The following is a 15559-nucleotide window of genomic DNA, read 5'->3' as shown; positions in this document are numbered from 1 at the left end:
ATTTTGGGGGGCTAATTTTATTTTTTAGGGGGCTGATTTTATTTTTTTTAGGGGGGTTCAGGTGTTGGCTTGGCTGGCCTCAGCCTCGCTGAACTGGCTCGCCCAAAATGTGGGGTCTTTGCCTTGCATCTAAATGGAGGAAAAATAAGGGGAGGGGGCATCAAATTGAGCCCCCCCCCAAAACTCAGAGATGCCCCCCCCCCCAAAAAAAAAACCCCACAGACTCACCTTGGCCACAAAGTTCAGCACGTCCTTCTTGGAGGTTTCCTTTTCTGCCCGTGGTCCCCACTGGAATTTGAATTCTGGGGGGTCTGTCAGGGGGGTGGGGGTGATCTCCAGGTACCTGAAAAAGGTTGGGTTGGGTGAGGACCCCTCCCCAGCAGGTTTTGGGGTGCACAAAGGGGGTGTCCAGCTCTCCCCTGACCCCATGAGGGACCCTTTAAGGCACGGGGGGTGTGGGGGATTTGCAGGTTTTGCTCTGCGGTGTGGTATAAACAGCCCGGCCAAGCTGGAGCTGAGGCTGCTCTGGGCACACCGGGATGGATGAAACCCCAAAAATCCCCCCCAAAATTCTCCTTTTTCCCCTCCCCAACTCACTTCTGCCTCACAAACTCCTCTGTCACCAGCTTCTTGACGTCCCCAAAGACGCTGTGCTCCTTCCTGAGGATTGGGGGATAAGTGAGGGGTGGCACTGTCCCCCACCCCTGTCCCTGTGTGTCCCCAAATCCTACCCTGGGTACACACGGAGCAAATGCAGGAATTCCCACAAAGCACCTGGAAAAAAAACTGGGGTGTCAGTCAGCAAAACGCAAAGGGAAAGTGGGGTAAAATGAGGGGGATTTGGGGTAAAACTCACTGTCTTTGACTGAGTTGCCCTTCATGAAGATGAAGCTGAGGATGACAAGGAGGAGCCCATTCTTCTCCTTCTCCTTGGCCCTGTGGGTGGCACTGGGGTGTCACCCGTGTTGGGGGGACACCCTGAGGGGGTTCAAGTCACCCAGGTCCCCCTCTCACCTGTACGGGTGCTGGCCCTCAGCATGAGGCAAATTATTAATAAGAATATAAATGTGACGTTTGGTGTCCATCTCCACCAGTTGCAGCCCGAATACCTGAGGGAGACAAAGAGTTAATTAATTTATTAGTAAACTAATTAATCCACAAAGTGTTTTCCCTCAAAAACTGTGCTTTCCCCACCTCCTGCAAGGTCCTGTCAGCTCTTTTGACGATTTCTGAGTAGGCATTTTTGTATTCTCGGATTATATTCTTCAGTATGTCTGCAAAAAACAGGCAAGGAATGCTGAGAGAGCCTGGAGCACCCAGAAAAGTTTTAAACACCGAGGAAAGGGATTCCCCTAAACGTACCTGCCCTTTTAATAGGAATTTTCTTCTGGTCTTTCACAAGTAGGAACTGCACCAGCTCGCTCACCTGTGAGGGAATGAGCAGGGCTGATATCAAAAAAACGTAGATACAGAAATCCGGGAGTGGGTACAGAGGGAATCAACCTCAATCCACCTTCTGGTTCACCTGGTCCTGGGATTGCCGCTTCACCTGGGTGGGGATGGAATCATCCTCCCCATCGGTCATCTGAGTGGAAAACTAGGAGAAACGAGGCGATTTGATGATAGGGAAGGGACCAAAACCGAGAAGGGAGACTAAATGAAGGGAGAATGGGTGTGAGGGAAGCAGCCACTCACCTGAGAGGCGCCGAGCCCTTTGCTGCGCTTCCGCTGCGACATTTCGCACAGCAGTTCTGAGAGGAAAACAAGCACCGGGACGGCTAAAACCGCGACGGGAGAGCCTCTAAGGCCGCCTACCGCGTCCTACCCTCAGCAAGGCCGCAGAAATTCCCTCAAGGCCCGGCCAACGACCCGGCCCGGCCATGAACCATCCCCGACCGCGCTCCGACCGCGACTGCGCCGGCCCCGCCCAAACCCGCCGACCCCCTCAGAGCCAGCCGGCTTCCCATTGGTCCATCCCCCTCTCGCCCCGCCCATCATCCCATCGCAGCGTCGCGATTGGTCGCGAGGCGGAGGTCGCCCCGCCCCCTGGCGTCCGCCAGGCGAGTCTCGCGCTCCACCTCCCCCCTCCCCTCAGGTGGCGAAAAAGGCGGGAAGTCTCGCGCCCCCCCACTCCCCTCACGGCGGGGAAATGGCGGCAAAGCGGTGTAGAAAACACAGAACACCCAAAAATGACTCGCAGTGGTGCATTTGTACCCTCCCTTGGCCTTAACAGCCGTTATTGGAAGCACCTGTGCTGCCACCACCACCTGTAACGTGCTGCCAGGTGGAGGAAGAGGTGGCAAAATGGCGACGGGGGCTGAAGGGAACTTGGTGCCCGTATCCACCCCCAGCCCAGTAATGGGATATTGGGGGCACCCCAAAATCCCAGAGAAACCTTTATGTGAGGTGCTCAAACTCACCTGTACAGCTGAGAGTGCTGTGAGGGGTAAGGCTTATGGCTCGGGGAGCCACCCTCTGTCTTTTGGGGGTGAACAAGGGGGTTTTGGGGAAGTGTGGGACCTCAGGAATTGTTTGGGGTGTCCAAAGTGGTTTTTGGGGTGCTCTGGAGGGTTGGGGGGCTCATATAGTGTCAGAATGGGGCATTGGGTGCCATAGGGATTAAAGAGGCTGTGGAGGTGCTCTCAATAATGGGGTGCAGCCGCAATGCTGAGCACTCCTCTTGACCCCAATTTTGAGGTTCTTTAAGTGGCTAAGCATTAAATCTGTAAAAACTGGGTACCCTCTATCATAGGGGAGTTCTACAACCCCACTCACCCCCCCAAAAACCTCCACATTTCAACCTCCTACTCAAGAGACCCCTCAAACCACACCTACAGCACCCCTGTTCCTCTAGATCTTCTATTTCTAAAACAGAGCATTTTTTAACCACCTCTCAATTAAATACAATATTTTTATTTAATTTGTAGGTGCCTCAAAACTGCATGGCCGCCTCCAAGGTCTCCGACAGCTTCGTGGCGATTTTCTCTGTGGGATGGGAGTGATCAGGAATTTGAAGGGAGGTGGTCAGGGAGGTTTGGGAGGGGGGTCAGGAAGATGGGGTGTCTTCACTTACGTGCTCTTTTTTGCAGTTTTTTCCTCCTTTTTCCAGCTGCCTGCAGCCCCTGCCCCTGGAATAGAGGGGGGAGCGCAGCCACCTCCTCCAGGCTGGGGGCTCGGGGCACCGGCTCCCCCCCAGAGCCCCCCGACTTCACCCGGGGCTTCAGCTCCACTGTCATCGTGCCAAGCTGTGTGTGGGGGGGGGACAAATATTAACCCAAAAAAACCCCCCCAAAAATCCCCCCCAATCTCAGCAAATCCCTTCCCACCTCCAGGTCGCCGCTGTCGTCCTCCATGGCCTCTCCTTCCCCTTCCTCCTCTGGGGACAGCTCGAGCCCTGTCACCGTCACTGGGACAGCTGTGGGGGGGGGGGGTCCAGGTGAGTTTTGGGGGATCCCAGGTGAGTTTTGGGGGATCCCCAAGGGGGATGGGATGGGGGGTTCAGGTGTTTCTCACCTGCCAGGGCCTCGGCATCGCCCCGTTCCAGAGCTTCCAGGTCCAGTGCTGGCCCCAGTGCTGGCAGGATTTGGGCCTCGAGCTGCACCCCCTGAGATTTGGGGGGGTGGGTGTAGTAGGTGATCTTGCCACTGTGAAAAAAAAGGGGGGTCAGGGTGTGGGGAGACCCCCTCCTGTCCCCAAAAATAGAGCTCAGGGTATGGGAGGACCCTGCAGCCCCTCCCAAATGAGGGAACGGGGTTGAAAGATGCCTCCAGTCACCAAAAAGGGATTCACAGGGTATGAAAAAACAGCTCTGAAACCTGAAAAAGGGGAGTCAAGATGTGTGGGAGACCCCACAGCCCCCCAGAAAGGGGTCCCAGGGTCTGAAAAACACTCTTTGGTTCACAACAAAAGGCTCAGAAAGTGTGGAAAGACCCCTCTTGTCCCTAAAAAAGGGGAGTCAGGGCATAGGGAGACCTTGTAGCCCCCCATGAAATGGGGTTAGGCTGTGTGGAAAGACCCCTCCTGTACCCAAAATGGGGTCAGGGTGTGGAAACCCCTCCACCCACCCAAAAAAAGGGATCAGGATGTGGAAAGCTCTCCCAAGCTCCTCCAAAATGGGGTGAGGGTGTGGGAAGACCCCTCCACCCACCCAAAAAAAGGGGATCAGGGTGTGGGAATCCCTCCCAACCCCTCAGAAACAGGTTCAGGGTGTGGGGAGACCCCTCCAATTCCCCCAAAAAAGAGAGTCAGAATGAAGAAACCCCTCCCAACCCCACAGAAAGGGGCTCTGGGTGTGGGAAGACCCCTCCAACTCCCCCAAAAAAGGGGGTTAGAGTGGGAAACCCACCCCTAGATCCTCCAAAAAGGGGTGAGGGGGTGGAAGACCCCTCCACCCACCCCAAAAAAAGGGATCAGGATGTGGAAACCCCTCCGGAACAGGTTCAGGGTGTGGTGAGACCCCTCCAAGTCCCCCCAAAAAAGGGGGTCAGAGTGGGAAACCCACTTCCAACTCCCCCAAAAAAGGGGTGTGGGCATGAGAAGACCCTTCCACCCACCCTAAAAGGGGGTCGGTGTGAAGAAATCCCTCCCAGTCCCCCCAAAAAGGGGCTCAGGGTGTGGAAACCCCCCTCAGCCCCTCAGAAACAGGTTCAGGGTGTGGGAAGACCCCTCAACCCACCCCAAAAAAGGGGGCTCAGGGTGTGGAAACCCCTCCCAGTTCCCCCAAAAAGGGGCTCAGGGTGTGGAAACCCCTCTCAGCCCCTCAGAAACAGGTTCAGGGTGTGGGGAGACCCCTCCCAAGCCCCCGAAAAAAGGGAGTCAGAGTGAAGAAACCCCTCCCAGCCCCCCAGAAAGGGGTCAGGGTGTGGGGACCCCCCCCCCCCCAGAAGTTCCCTGTGCCCCCCAGACCTGGTCCAGTCGCGCAGCAGGGCCGTGGCAGCAGCGTTGGCATCCGGGAGCCCCCCCGGGCGGAGCCGGCCCTGCCGCCGTGCCAGGTGTGCCAGGAACTGCAGGGGGTCACTGCAGGGGGGCACCCCATAGAGCTGGCTCAGCTGGGGGGGGCACAAACAGGGGTTTGGGGGGGTGGGCACAGCGGGCACTGGCACCCTGTGCCACCCTCAGGGGCCAAAATGGGGTGGGGGGTCCCTCTGAAATAACCTCCCCTCCTCCACAGTGTTGAGCCCCTCCATAATCCAAATTTTGGGGGACACTGAATCCCCCAGAGGGATGAGCTGGAAAAATGGGGTCCCCCCAGGGGGTCACTGCAGGGGGGCACCCCATAGAGCTGGCTCAGCTGGGGGGGGGCACAAACAGAGGTTTGGGGGGGTGGGCACAGCGGGCACTGGCACCCTGTGCCAGCCTCGGGAGCCAAAATGGGGTGGGGGGTCCCCCTGAAATAACCTCCCCTCCTCCACAGTGTTGAGCCCCTCCATAATCCAAATTTTGGGGGTCACTGAATCCCTTAAAGGAATGAGTTGGAAAAATGGGGTCCCCCCAGGGAGTCACTGCAGGGGAGCACCCCACAGAGCTGGCTCAGCTGGGGGGTCACAAACAGGGGTTTGGGGGAGTGGGCACAGCGGGCACTGGCACCCTGTGCCACCCACGGGAGCCAAAATGGGGTGGGGGGTCCCCCTGAAATAACCTCCCCTCCTCCCCAGTGTTGAGCCCCTCCATAATCCAAATTTTGGGGGTCACTGAATCCCTCAAAGGAATGACCTGGAAAAATGGGGTCCCCCCAGGGGGGCACCCCATAGAGCTGGCTCAGCTGGGGGGGCACAGACAGGGGTTTGGGGGGGGGTGGGCACAGCGGGCGCTGGCACCCTGTGCCACCCTCAGGGGCCGAAATGGGGTGGGGGGTCCCTCTGAAATAACCTCCCCTCCTCCCCAGTGTTGAGTCTCCCCTTAATCCAAATTTTGGGGGTCACTGAATCCCCCAGAGGGATGAGCTGGAAAAATGGGGTCACTGCAGAGGGGCACCCCATAGAGCTGGCTCAGCTGGGGGGGGGCACAAACAGGGGTTTGGGGGGGTGGGCACAGCGGGCACTGGCACCCTGTGCTACCCTCAGGGGCCGAAAATGGCCAAAATGGGGTGGGGTCCCCCTGAAAGAACCTCCCCTCCTCCACAGTGTTGAGTGTCCCCTTAATTCCTATTTTGGGGTCACTGAATCCCTCAAAGGAATGAGCTGGAAAAATGGGGTCCCCCATAGAGCTGGCTCAGCTGGGGGGGCACAAACAGGGGTTTGGGGGGGTGGGCACAGCGGGCACTGGCACCCTGTGCCACCCTTGGGAGCCGAAATGGGCTGGAAATGCCCAAAATGGGGTGGGGGGTCCCTCTGAAATAACCTCCCCAGTGTTGAGCCCCTCCTTAATCCAAATTTTGGGGGTCACTGAATCCCTCAAAGGGCTGAGCTGGAAAAATGGGGTCCCCCCAAACTGGGACCTTTGCCTTGCCACCGGGCCAGGTGGGACAGAAACTGCATGGGGTCACTGCAGCTGGGACAAAAATTGGGACAAAACCCCATGGAATTGGAGCTGGCTCAGCTGTGGGGGGGAGACAGAGGAGTTTGGGGGGTGGGCACAGCTGGGACTGGCACCCTGTGCCACCCTCAGAGGCCGAAAATGGCCAAAATGGGGTGGGGGGTCCCTCTGAAATAACCTTCACTCCGCCCCAGTGTTGAGCCCCTCCTTAATCCAAATTTTGGGGGTCACTGAATCCCTCAAAGGGCTGAGCTGGAAAAATGGGGTCCCCCCAAACTGGGACCTTTGCCTTGCCACCGGGCCAGGTGAGACAGAAACTGCAGGGGGTCACTGCAGCTGGGACAAAAACTGGGACAAAACCCCATGGAATTGGAGCTGGCTCAGCTGTGGGGGGGACACAGAGGGGTTTGGGGGGTGGGCACAGCGGGCACTGGCACCCTGTGCCACCCTTAGGGGCCAAAATGGGCTGAAAATGCCCAAAGTGGGGTGGGGTCCCCCTGAAATAACCTCCCCTCCTCCACAGTGTTGAGCCCCTCTATAATCCAAATTTTGGGGTCACTGAATCCCCCAGAGGGATGAGCTGGAAAAATGGGGTCCCCCCAGGGGGTCACTGCAGGGGGGCACCCCATAGAGCTGGCTCAGCTGGGGGGGGCACAAACAGGGGTTTGGGGGGGTGGGCACAGCGGGCACTGGCACCCTGTGCCACCCTCAGGGGCCGAAAATGGCCAAAGTGGGGTGGGGTCCCTCTGAAATAACCTCCCCTCCTCCCCAGTGTTGAGCCCCTCCTTAATCCAAATTTTGGGGGTCACTGAATCCACCAGAGGGATGAGCTGGAAAAATGGGGTCCCCCCAGGGGGGCACCCCATAGAGCTGGCTCAGCTGGGGGGGGCACAAACAGGGGTTTGGGGGGGTGGGCACAGTGGGCACTGGCACCCTGTGCCACCCTCAGGGGCCAAAATGGGGTGGGGGGTCCCCCTGAAATAACCTCCCCTCCTTCACAGTGTTGAGCCCCTCCATAATCCAAATTCTGGGGTCACTGAATCCCCCAGAGGGATGAGCTGGAAAAATGGGGTCCCCCCAAACTGGGAAACTGCAGGGGGTCACTGCAGCTGGGACAAAAATTGGGACAAAACCCCATGGAATTGGAGCTGGCTCAGCTGTAGGGGGGACACAGAGGGGTTTGGGGGGTGGGCACAGCTGGGACTGGCACACTGTGCCACCCTTAGAGGCCAAAATGGGCTGGAAATGGCCAAAATGGGGTGGGGTCCCCCTGAAATAACCTCCCCTCCCCCTGGGTAGGGGCACAGCGTGGGCACCCCCAATGTTGAGCTCTAATCCCAATTTTGGGGGGCACTGAATCCCCCAAAGAGCTGAGTGCTAAATCTGCTGATTCAGCTGCAAAAACGGGGTCCCCCCCAAATTCAGGGCATTGCCATGGGGATGGGGCCCCCCCCCACACCCCCCCCACCCCCCCAGGGGGGTCCCCAATACCTGCTGGGGGGGGCAGCGCTGCAGGATGGCGCAGGCCGGGCTCAGGGGGTCCCGCAGGCGCTGGGGGGCCAGGGCCCCCCTCAGGGGGGCGGCGGCCGGGGGGTCCCCCGAGTCCAGCACCACCCCCGGGCAGTCCAGGAGCCGGATGTGCCCGTCCAGCTGCACGGCCTGCAGGCACCTGGGGGCGGGGCCGAGAGACACAACCACTGTGCACCTGGGTGCCACACCCACCACACCTGGGTGGGGTCTGTGTGCCACACCCACCACACCTGGGTGGGTCTGTGTGCCATGCCCACACCTGGGTGAGGTCTATGTACCACGTCCACCACACCTGGGTGGGTCTGTGTGCCACACCCACCACACCTGAGCAGTCTGTACCACACACACAGCTGGGTGGGGTCCGTGCCACGCCCACCACACCTTGGTGGGGTATGTGTGCCATGCCCACCACACCTGGGTGGGGTCTGTGTGCCACACCCACCACACCTGGGTGGGGTCTGTATGCCACACCCACCACACCTGGGTGGATCTGTGTGCCAGGCCCACCACACCTGAGCAGTCTGTGCCACACCCACCACACCTGGGTGGGGTCCGTGCCACACCCACCACACCTGGGGGGGTCTGTGTGCCACGCCCACCATACCTGGGTGGGGTCCGTGCCACACCCACCACACCTGGGTGGGGTCCGTGCCACGCCCACCACACCTGGGGGGGGTCTGTGTGCCACGCCCACCACACCTGGGTGGGGTCCGTGCCACACCCACCACACCTGTGGGGGGGGTCTGTGTGCCACACCCACCACACCTGGGTGGGGTCTGTGTGCCACGCCCACCATACCTGGGTGGGGTCTGTGTGCCACGCCCACCACACCTGGGTGGGGTCTGTGCCATGCCCACCGCACCTGGGCAGTCTGTGCCACACCCATCCATACTTGGGCAGGGTCTGTGCAATGCCCACTGCACACCTGGGTGGGGTCTGTGCCACACCCACCACACCTGGGTGGGGTCTGAGTGCCACACCCACCACATGTAGGTGGGGTCTGTGCCACACCCACCACACCTGGGCAGTCTGTGCCATACACACTGCACCTGGGCAGGGTCTGTGCCACACCTACTGCACATCTGGGTGGGGTCTGTGTGCCACACACACACCTGGGTGGGGTCTGAGTGCCACACCCACCACACCTGGGCAAGGTCTGTGCCACATCTACCACACACCTAGGTGGGATCTGTGCACACCCACACCTGGGCAGGGCGCTCCATGCCACACCCACACCTGGGTGGGGTCTGTGCCACACCCACCACACTTGGGTGGGGTCTGTGCCACACCCACCACACCTGGGCAGTCTGCCACACACACCTGGGTGGGGTCTGTGTCATGCCCACCACACCTGGGTGGGTCTGTGTGCCACGCCCACCGCACCTGGGCAGTCTGTGCCACACCCATCCATACTTGGGCAGGGTCTGTGCCATGCCCACTGCACACCTGGGTGGGGTCTGAGTGCCACACCCACCACACCTGGGTGGGGTCTGTGTGCCACACCCACCACACCTGGGCAGTCTGTGCTACACCCACCATACCTGAGTGGGGTCTGTGTGCCACACCCACACCTGGGTGGGGTCTGTATGCCACACCCACCACACCTGGGCAGTCTGTGCCCTACCCACTGCACCTGGGCAGGGTCTGTTCACATCTACCACACCTGGGCAGTCTGTGCTACACCCACCATACCTGGGTGGGGTCTGTGTGCCACGCCCACCACACCTATGTGAGGTCTGTGCCACACCTGGGTGGGATCTGTGCCACACCCACACCTGAGCAGGGTCTGTGCCCCACCCACACCTGGGTGGGGTCTGTGTGCCACACCCACACCTGGGCAGGGTCCCCCCAGGCTCCACCCACAGCCCCCCCACCCTGCACAGGTGGCCCCGCCCCGCCAGGTGGGCTCACCTGGTGACCCCGGGCGTGGCGCCCACCCCGCAGGCGCGGCTGCGCTTGAGGCTGTTGATGAGGCTGCTCTTGCCCACGTTGGGGTACCCTGGGGAAGGGCTGAGAGTCGGGGAGGACCCCAAAACGCAGCCCCCATTCAACCCCAGCCCCCCAACTGTCCCCCCAAAGCCCCCACTCAGTTATTTCACAGTGCACTCAAACCCAGCCCCCCAAAATCCCCCCAGCCCCCCAAAGCCCCCAGCCCCACTCACTCATTACACCCCGCTATTTCACAGCCCCCCATGTTCCCCCTGCCCCCTATTCCTCCCACAGCACCCCCAAACCCCCCCTCACACCCCAACCCTCGATTTCACAGCCCCCCTCAACCCCCAATTCCCCCCTCACACCCAACCCTCCCTTTCACACCCTCCTCAACCCCCAGACCCCCAAAACCCAAATCCCCCCTCACACCCCAGCCCTCCATTTCTCAGTCCCCCTCAAACCCCAGACCCCCAAAATCCAAATCCCCCCTCACACCCCAACCCTCCATTTCATGGCCCCCCTCAACCCCCAGCCCCCCAAACCCTCCCTTACACCCTGACCTCCCTTTCACAGCCTTTCATTCATCCCACAAACCCCACAAATCCCCTCACACCCCAATCCTCCATTTCACAGCCCCCCACTCCTCCCACAGCCCACCCACACCCTCCATTTCACAGCCCCCCTCAACCCCCAGCCCCCCAAACCCCCCCTCACACCCCAGCCCTCCCTTTCACAGCCCCCCCCTCAACCCCCAGACCCCCTTTTACAGCCCAGCCCTCCCTTTCACAGCCCCCACTCAAATCCACAACCCCCCTCACACCCCAATCCTCCATTTCACAGCCCCCCTCAACCCCCAGCCCTTCCTTTCACAGCCCCCCACTCCTCCCACAGCCCCCCAACCCCAAATCTTCTCTCACACTCCAACCCTCCATTTCATAGCCCCCCTCTCAACCCCCCAAACCCCCCATCACACCCCAATCCTCCATTTCATAGCCCCCCTCAACCCCCAGCCCCCCAAATCCCCCCTCACACCCCAACCCTCCCTTTCACAGCCCCCCCTCAACCCCCAGACCCTTTTTTACAGCCCAGCCCTCCCTTTCACAGCCCCCACTCAAATCCACAACCCCCCTCACACCCCAATACTCCATTTCATGGCCCCCCCTCAACCCCCAGACCCCCTTTTACAGCCCAGCCCTCCATTTCACAGCCCCCCTCAACCCCCAGCCCCCCAAATCCCCCCTCACACCCCAGCCCTCCATTTCACAGCCCCCCACTCCTCCCACAGCCCCCCAACCCCAAACCTTCTCTCACACTCCAATCCTCCCTTTCACAGCCCCCCTCAACCCCCAAACCTTTCACAGTCCCCCATGTTCCCTCTGCCCCCCAATCCTCTCACAGCCCCCCCAAACCCTCCATTTCTCAGCCCCCCTCAACCCCTAGCCCCCCAAACCTTCCCTCACACTCCAACCCTCCCTTTCACAGCCCCCCTCAAACCCCAGACCCCCTTTTACACCCCAGCCCTCCATTTCACAGCCCCCCCTCAACCCCCAGACCCCCTTTTACAGCCCAGCCCTCCATTTCATAGCCCCCCACTCCTCCCACAGCCCCCCAACCCCAAACCTTCTCTCACACTCCAACCCTCCCTTTCACAGCCCCCCCCTCAACCCCCAGCCCCCCTTTTACAGCCCAGCCCTCCCTTTCACAGCCCCCCACTGCACCCCCAGCCCCTGACTGACCCACGACCCCCACGGTGATGGAGCCCCTGCCCTCCCCGCAGCGCCCGTAGTTCCTCAGGAGGTGCAGGAGGTTCTCGGCCCCCACGCAGGCGCCCCCAGCCAGAACATCCTTGGGGGCTGAGTCCGCCGGCAGCCGGCTCTGCTTCTGTGGGGGCACAGGGTGGGGGGGTCAGGGGGGTATTACAGTGCCTTTACACGGTCACTGTGGTGAGAGGAGGATGAGAATCTTGTTTCTTGATCAGAAGGCTTGATTTATTGATATAACAAATAAATTATATATTATTATTATTATATATATATTATTATTATATATATTATATATATAATATATATGTATATATGATATATATATTATATATATAATATATTATATATTATATATTATTATTTTTTATATATATATATATATATATATATATATATATATATATATTATTATACATTATAACTACACTAAAAAGAAAAAGAAGAGAAGTTGCAGAGAGCGGCTATGCTAAAAATAGAATAGAAAGAATGAATAACAAAGTTCTGTGTGCAGGGAATCTGTCCCTGAGCTGCTCCTGCAATTGGCCTTTAATGGTACACAAGGAAGATGAGCCAATCCCAGGGGCACCTGCTGCATTTCACAGCAGCTGATAACAATTGTTTACATTCTTCTTCTGGGGCTCTGCTTCCCAGAAGATGGACAAATCCCAAAGAAAGGATTTCTATGAAAAAAATGTCTGCGACAGGGGGATCCCCTGCCCTGAGCCCCCCCACCTCCCACAGAGCCCCGGCACCCACCAGGTTCTGGCTCTGCTGCTGCGTGCACGCCTTGAAGGCCACGGTGGGGAATTCGTTCCTCAGGTGCTTCAGCCACGCGGCCACCACGTCCCTCGGCACCAGGTCTGTGTGTGGGGAGGGATTTATTAATAGTTGGTTAGCTGAGAAAGGCCATGCTGACATATTGCCGCTGGTTAAGCTGAGAAATCAGCAGTCAGCAAGCTGAAAGGAGATGTCAGCAATTAGCAATCAGTGGCCTTGCTGCAACATGAGGAGAGGGAGTAGAGATTAGTCCTGAGTATCTCCTAAGAACATGTAGAAAGTATCAAAAGTAGGACCATAGGAATGTAAAAGTAGGTGTAACTGCTGATATGTAACTAACCAATCCTGAGCTCAACTTTTGCAATATGCATGAAGTTCATTACGAACTGTATTTAACCCGCCGTGCTGATCAATAAAATTGGGCCTGTGATGATCAATTGATGTCCTGCTCTCCTTCCTTCGACAGGGAGGGGGACACACAGGGGTGTCGAAGTGAGGGAGCGACCACCTTTGTTGATTTTCTGACTCTGTTTATTCACTCATTTAATCCCTTTTTATAACCGTGTTAATTAAGTTCATGCATATTGCAAACCCGAGCTCACAACAGGCCACAGATAACACACCAACTCCTCCTTATGTTTCCAATATCAAGATTTGGGTTCTCAAAATTATTTTTGCTTCCCCAAAACAGCCAAAGATAGAATATCTACTTGTTATGAGAAAGCTGCCTGAGAACTCCGGTATGCAAGGTTCTCAAGGTTTGTCACTTTTACTTGTAATTAAAAACAACCTGAGAACTTCTGCTGTTTACAGAAACAGGCTGTGAGAATTTGGTCTTCACAGCTGCCTTCCAAGCCATTTCTGAAAAAATCTCCAACACAGGGGGACCCCCCAGATCCGCGCTGGGACCCCCCCAGATCGCAATCACAATCACAATCCCCCCCTCACCGATCTTGTTGAGGACGAGCACGAGGCGCTGCTGGGCCCGCAGGGCGCCCTCGAGCCGGGGGCTGCGGCAGCCCTGGGGGTCCCGGGCGTCCAGCACCTCCAGCACCACGTCAGAGGCCGTCAGCACCTGTCAAAATCGGGGTTCAGATGGGGGAAAAGACCCCCCCCCCCCAAAAAAATCCCCCTCACCCCAGCCCTTACCCCACGGCACTGACCTTGCGCAGCTCCCGGCCAAAATGGCGCAGTGATGCCTCGTCCTGGGGGGGCTGGGGGGGCTCCTCATCCTCCTCTTCCTTCTCCTGGGGGCACCTGTGTTAGGGGGACCCCCCCAGGATGGGGGGGCACACCTGGGGAGCCCCCCGAATTCTGGGGGGAGCCCCCCTGTGTGGGGAGCCCCTTGTCCTGGAGAAGAGCCCCCCACCCTTCCTTCCAGGGGGAGCCCCTCACTCTCAGGAGAACACTCTCTTTGGGAAGCCCCCCCACTCTTTAGGGAGCCCCCCATTCTTAGGAGCCCCCCAATCTTTAGGGAGCCCCCCCCGGGGGTCCCCAGCCCCACCTGGCTCTGGAAGCGCTGCTGTCGCTGCAGAGCATCCGCCAGGTGCACGGCCAGGTGTGAGCGCTGCTGCCCCCTCAGTGGCTGTGGGACAGGAGGGGTCAGACCCCAAATTCCCACTCGGGTCAGACCCCAAATCTGCCCTGAGTCAGACCCCAAACCCCTTTGGGTCAGACCCCAAACCTCCCCAGATCTGACCGTAAATTCCCCCAGGTCAGACCCCAAACCCCTCCTTGGGGTCAAACCCCAAACCCCCCAAGTCAGACCCCAAAACTCCCCCTGGGTCAGACCCCAAATCCCCTCAGGTCAAATCTCAAATCCCCCCGAGGTCAGACCCCAAATCCCCACTGGGGTCAGACCCCAAACTCCCCAGGTCAAACCCCAAATCCCCCGAGGTCAGACCCCAAACCCCTTTAGGGGTCAGACCCCAAACTCCCCCATTTCCAACCCCAAACCCCTCTGGGGTCAGACCCCAAATCCCCCAGGTCAGACCCCAAACTCCCCCATTTCCAACCCCAAATCCCCTCAGGGTCAGACCCCAAATCCCCTCAGGTCAAATCTCAAATCCCCCAGGGTCAGACCCCAAATCCCCCCGAGGTCAGACCCCAAACTCCCCCATTTCCAACCCCAAATCCTCTCTGGGGTCAGACCCCAAATCCCCCAGGTCAGACACCAAACTCCCTCAGGGTCAGACCCCAAACCCTCACTGGGGTCAGACTGGAGGGGTGACCCCACACAGCCCCCCCAGGTTTGTACTCGAGGGGAGACCCCAAAATTCCCCAGCGGGTTCACGATGGGAGGAACGCCCCAAAATCCTCCTGTGCTCAGATTTGGCAGGGACACCCCAAAACACCCCGTGAATCTGGGGGACAACCCCGAACTCCCCCCGTGGGGTCACCCCCAAAAACGCCCCCCGGGTTCTTCACCCGTCTCTGCCGGGTCTTGCTCTGTTGCTCCGCGAAGGCGGCGAAGCGCCCGAGCTGCGGCACCCCCGGGTCCTTCTTGATCCCGACTCGGGCTCGCAGGGCCTGGGGACAACGCGGGGGTGACACGGGGACACCCCGAGAGAGGGGGCGTCACACACAGGGGGGGTCACAAGGGCTGCACCCCAAACCCGCCCGGCCCGGGCTCACCTGGACGCGCTTCTTGCGGGACTTCTCCACCTGTCGTCCTGCAGGGAGGGGCGCGGTGAGTGCGGGGAGGGTCCCCAGAGCCCCCCGAGCCCTCCCGGTGCCTCCCCGCACTCACGGGACCGGGTCATGGCTGCGGCTCCCACGCCGCCGGGGTTCCTTGGCGCTAAGAAATGGCGTCACTTCCGGCGCAGCGAAAAGGCTTCATCGCCACGCCAAGATGGCGGCCAACTGCACCATTCAACATGGCGCCCCCCCACGGCAATACCGTACCCAAGATGGCGGCCCCCATCTGGTACAGCCACACCCCCCCATGCCACACCCAATATGGCGTCTCCCGACCCTCCCCTCAATGTGGCCAACGCGCCACGCTCCGCATGGCGGCCACAGCGACACAGCCGCGCTCAAGATGGCGGACAGCGGCAAACCCGCCTTTAGTGCCACATCCAACA

General features: G+C 59.1%; 2 protein-coding genes across 2 annotated transcripts; both read right to left on the bottom strand.

Moving 5' to 3' along the window:
* Position 1: 1 nt before the first annotated feature.
* Positions 2-1934, bottom strand: LOC102067766 (non-structural maintenance of chromosomes element 3 homolog). The gene is made up of 10 exons (XM_005497859.4): positions 1696-1934; positions 1514-1597; positions 1363-1426; positions 1195-1274; positions 1015-1109; positions 857-936; positions 732-774; positions 598-660; positions 229-343; positions 2-129 (listed from the first exon to the last, which is right to left on the bottom strand). The coding sequence occupies exons 1-10, from the start codon at positions 1735-1737 to the stop codon at positions 58-60; spliced, it is 738 nt and encodes a 245-aa protein (XP_005497916.1). The 5' UTR covers positions 1738-1934; the 3' UTR covers positions 2-57.
* Positions 1935-2893: 959 nt separating this feature from the next.
* On the bottom strand, positions 2894-15348 carry LOC113460817 (guanine nucleotide-binding protein-like 3-like protein). Its single transcript, XM_074531264.1, has 15 exons — positions 15226-15348; positions 15111-15148; positions 14904-15005; positions 13981-14061; positions 13640-13723; positions 13425-13551; positions 12456-12559; positions 11673-11817; positions 9916-10003; positions 7966-8143; positions 4906-5048; positions 3514-3644; positions 3327-3415; positions 3074-3245; positions 2894-2985 (listed from the first exon to the last, which is right to left on the bottom strand). Exons 1-15 carry the CDS (start codon positions 15236-15238, stop codon positions 2933-2935), a joined length of 1548 nt encoding a protein of 515 aa, XP_074387365.1. The 5' UTR covers positions 15239-15348; the 3' UTR covers positions 2894-2932.
* Between the last annotated feature and the right edge of the window lie 211 nt (positions 15349-15559).

This window comes from Zonotrichia albicollis, chromosome 34 (genome assembly GCF_047830755.1).
Source record: "Zonotrichia albicollis isolate bZonAlb1 chromosome 34, bZonAlb1.hap1, whole genome shotgun sequence".
Lineage (NCBI taxonomy): Eukaryota > Metazoa > Chordata > Aves > Passeriformes > Passerellidae > Zonotrichia > Zonotrichia albicollis.
This window is presented reverse-complemented; position numbering and strand designations above follow the sequence as displayed.

What these genes read in the sequence shown, in the direction of transcription:
- LOC102067766 (XM_005497859.4), bottom strand. Translation starts at nt 1,737, where the DNA reads ATGTCGCAGCGGAAGCGCAGCAAAGGGCTCGGCGCCTCTCAG. An exon ending in AATTCCTATTAAAAGGGCAG is followed by an intron (nt 1,275 to 1,362) that starts GTACGTTTAGGG and finishes TGTTTTTTGCAG; the next exon opens with ACATACTGAAGAATATAATC. An exon ending in TGCTGAACTTTGTGGCCAAG is followed by an intron (nt 130 to 228) that starts GTGAGTCTGTGG and finishes TCCTCCATTTAG; the next exon opens with ATGCAAGGCAAAGACCCCAC.
- LOC113460817 (XM_074531264.1), bottom strand. An exon ending in GCCACGCCCGGGGTCACCAG is followed by an intron (nt 8,144 to 9,915) that starts GTGAGCCCACCT and finishes CCCCGCCCCCAG; the next exon opens with GTGCCTGCAGGCCGTGCAGC. An exon ending in CTGCTGCGCGACTGGACCAG is followed by an intron (nt 3,645 to 4,905) that starts GTCTGGGGGGCA and finishes TTTTTTTCACAG; the next exon opens with TGGCAAGATCACCTACTACA.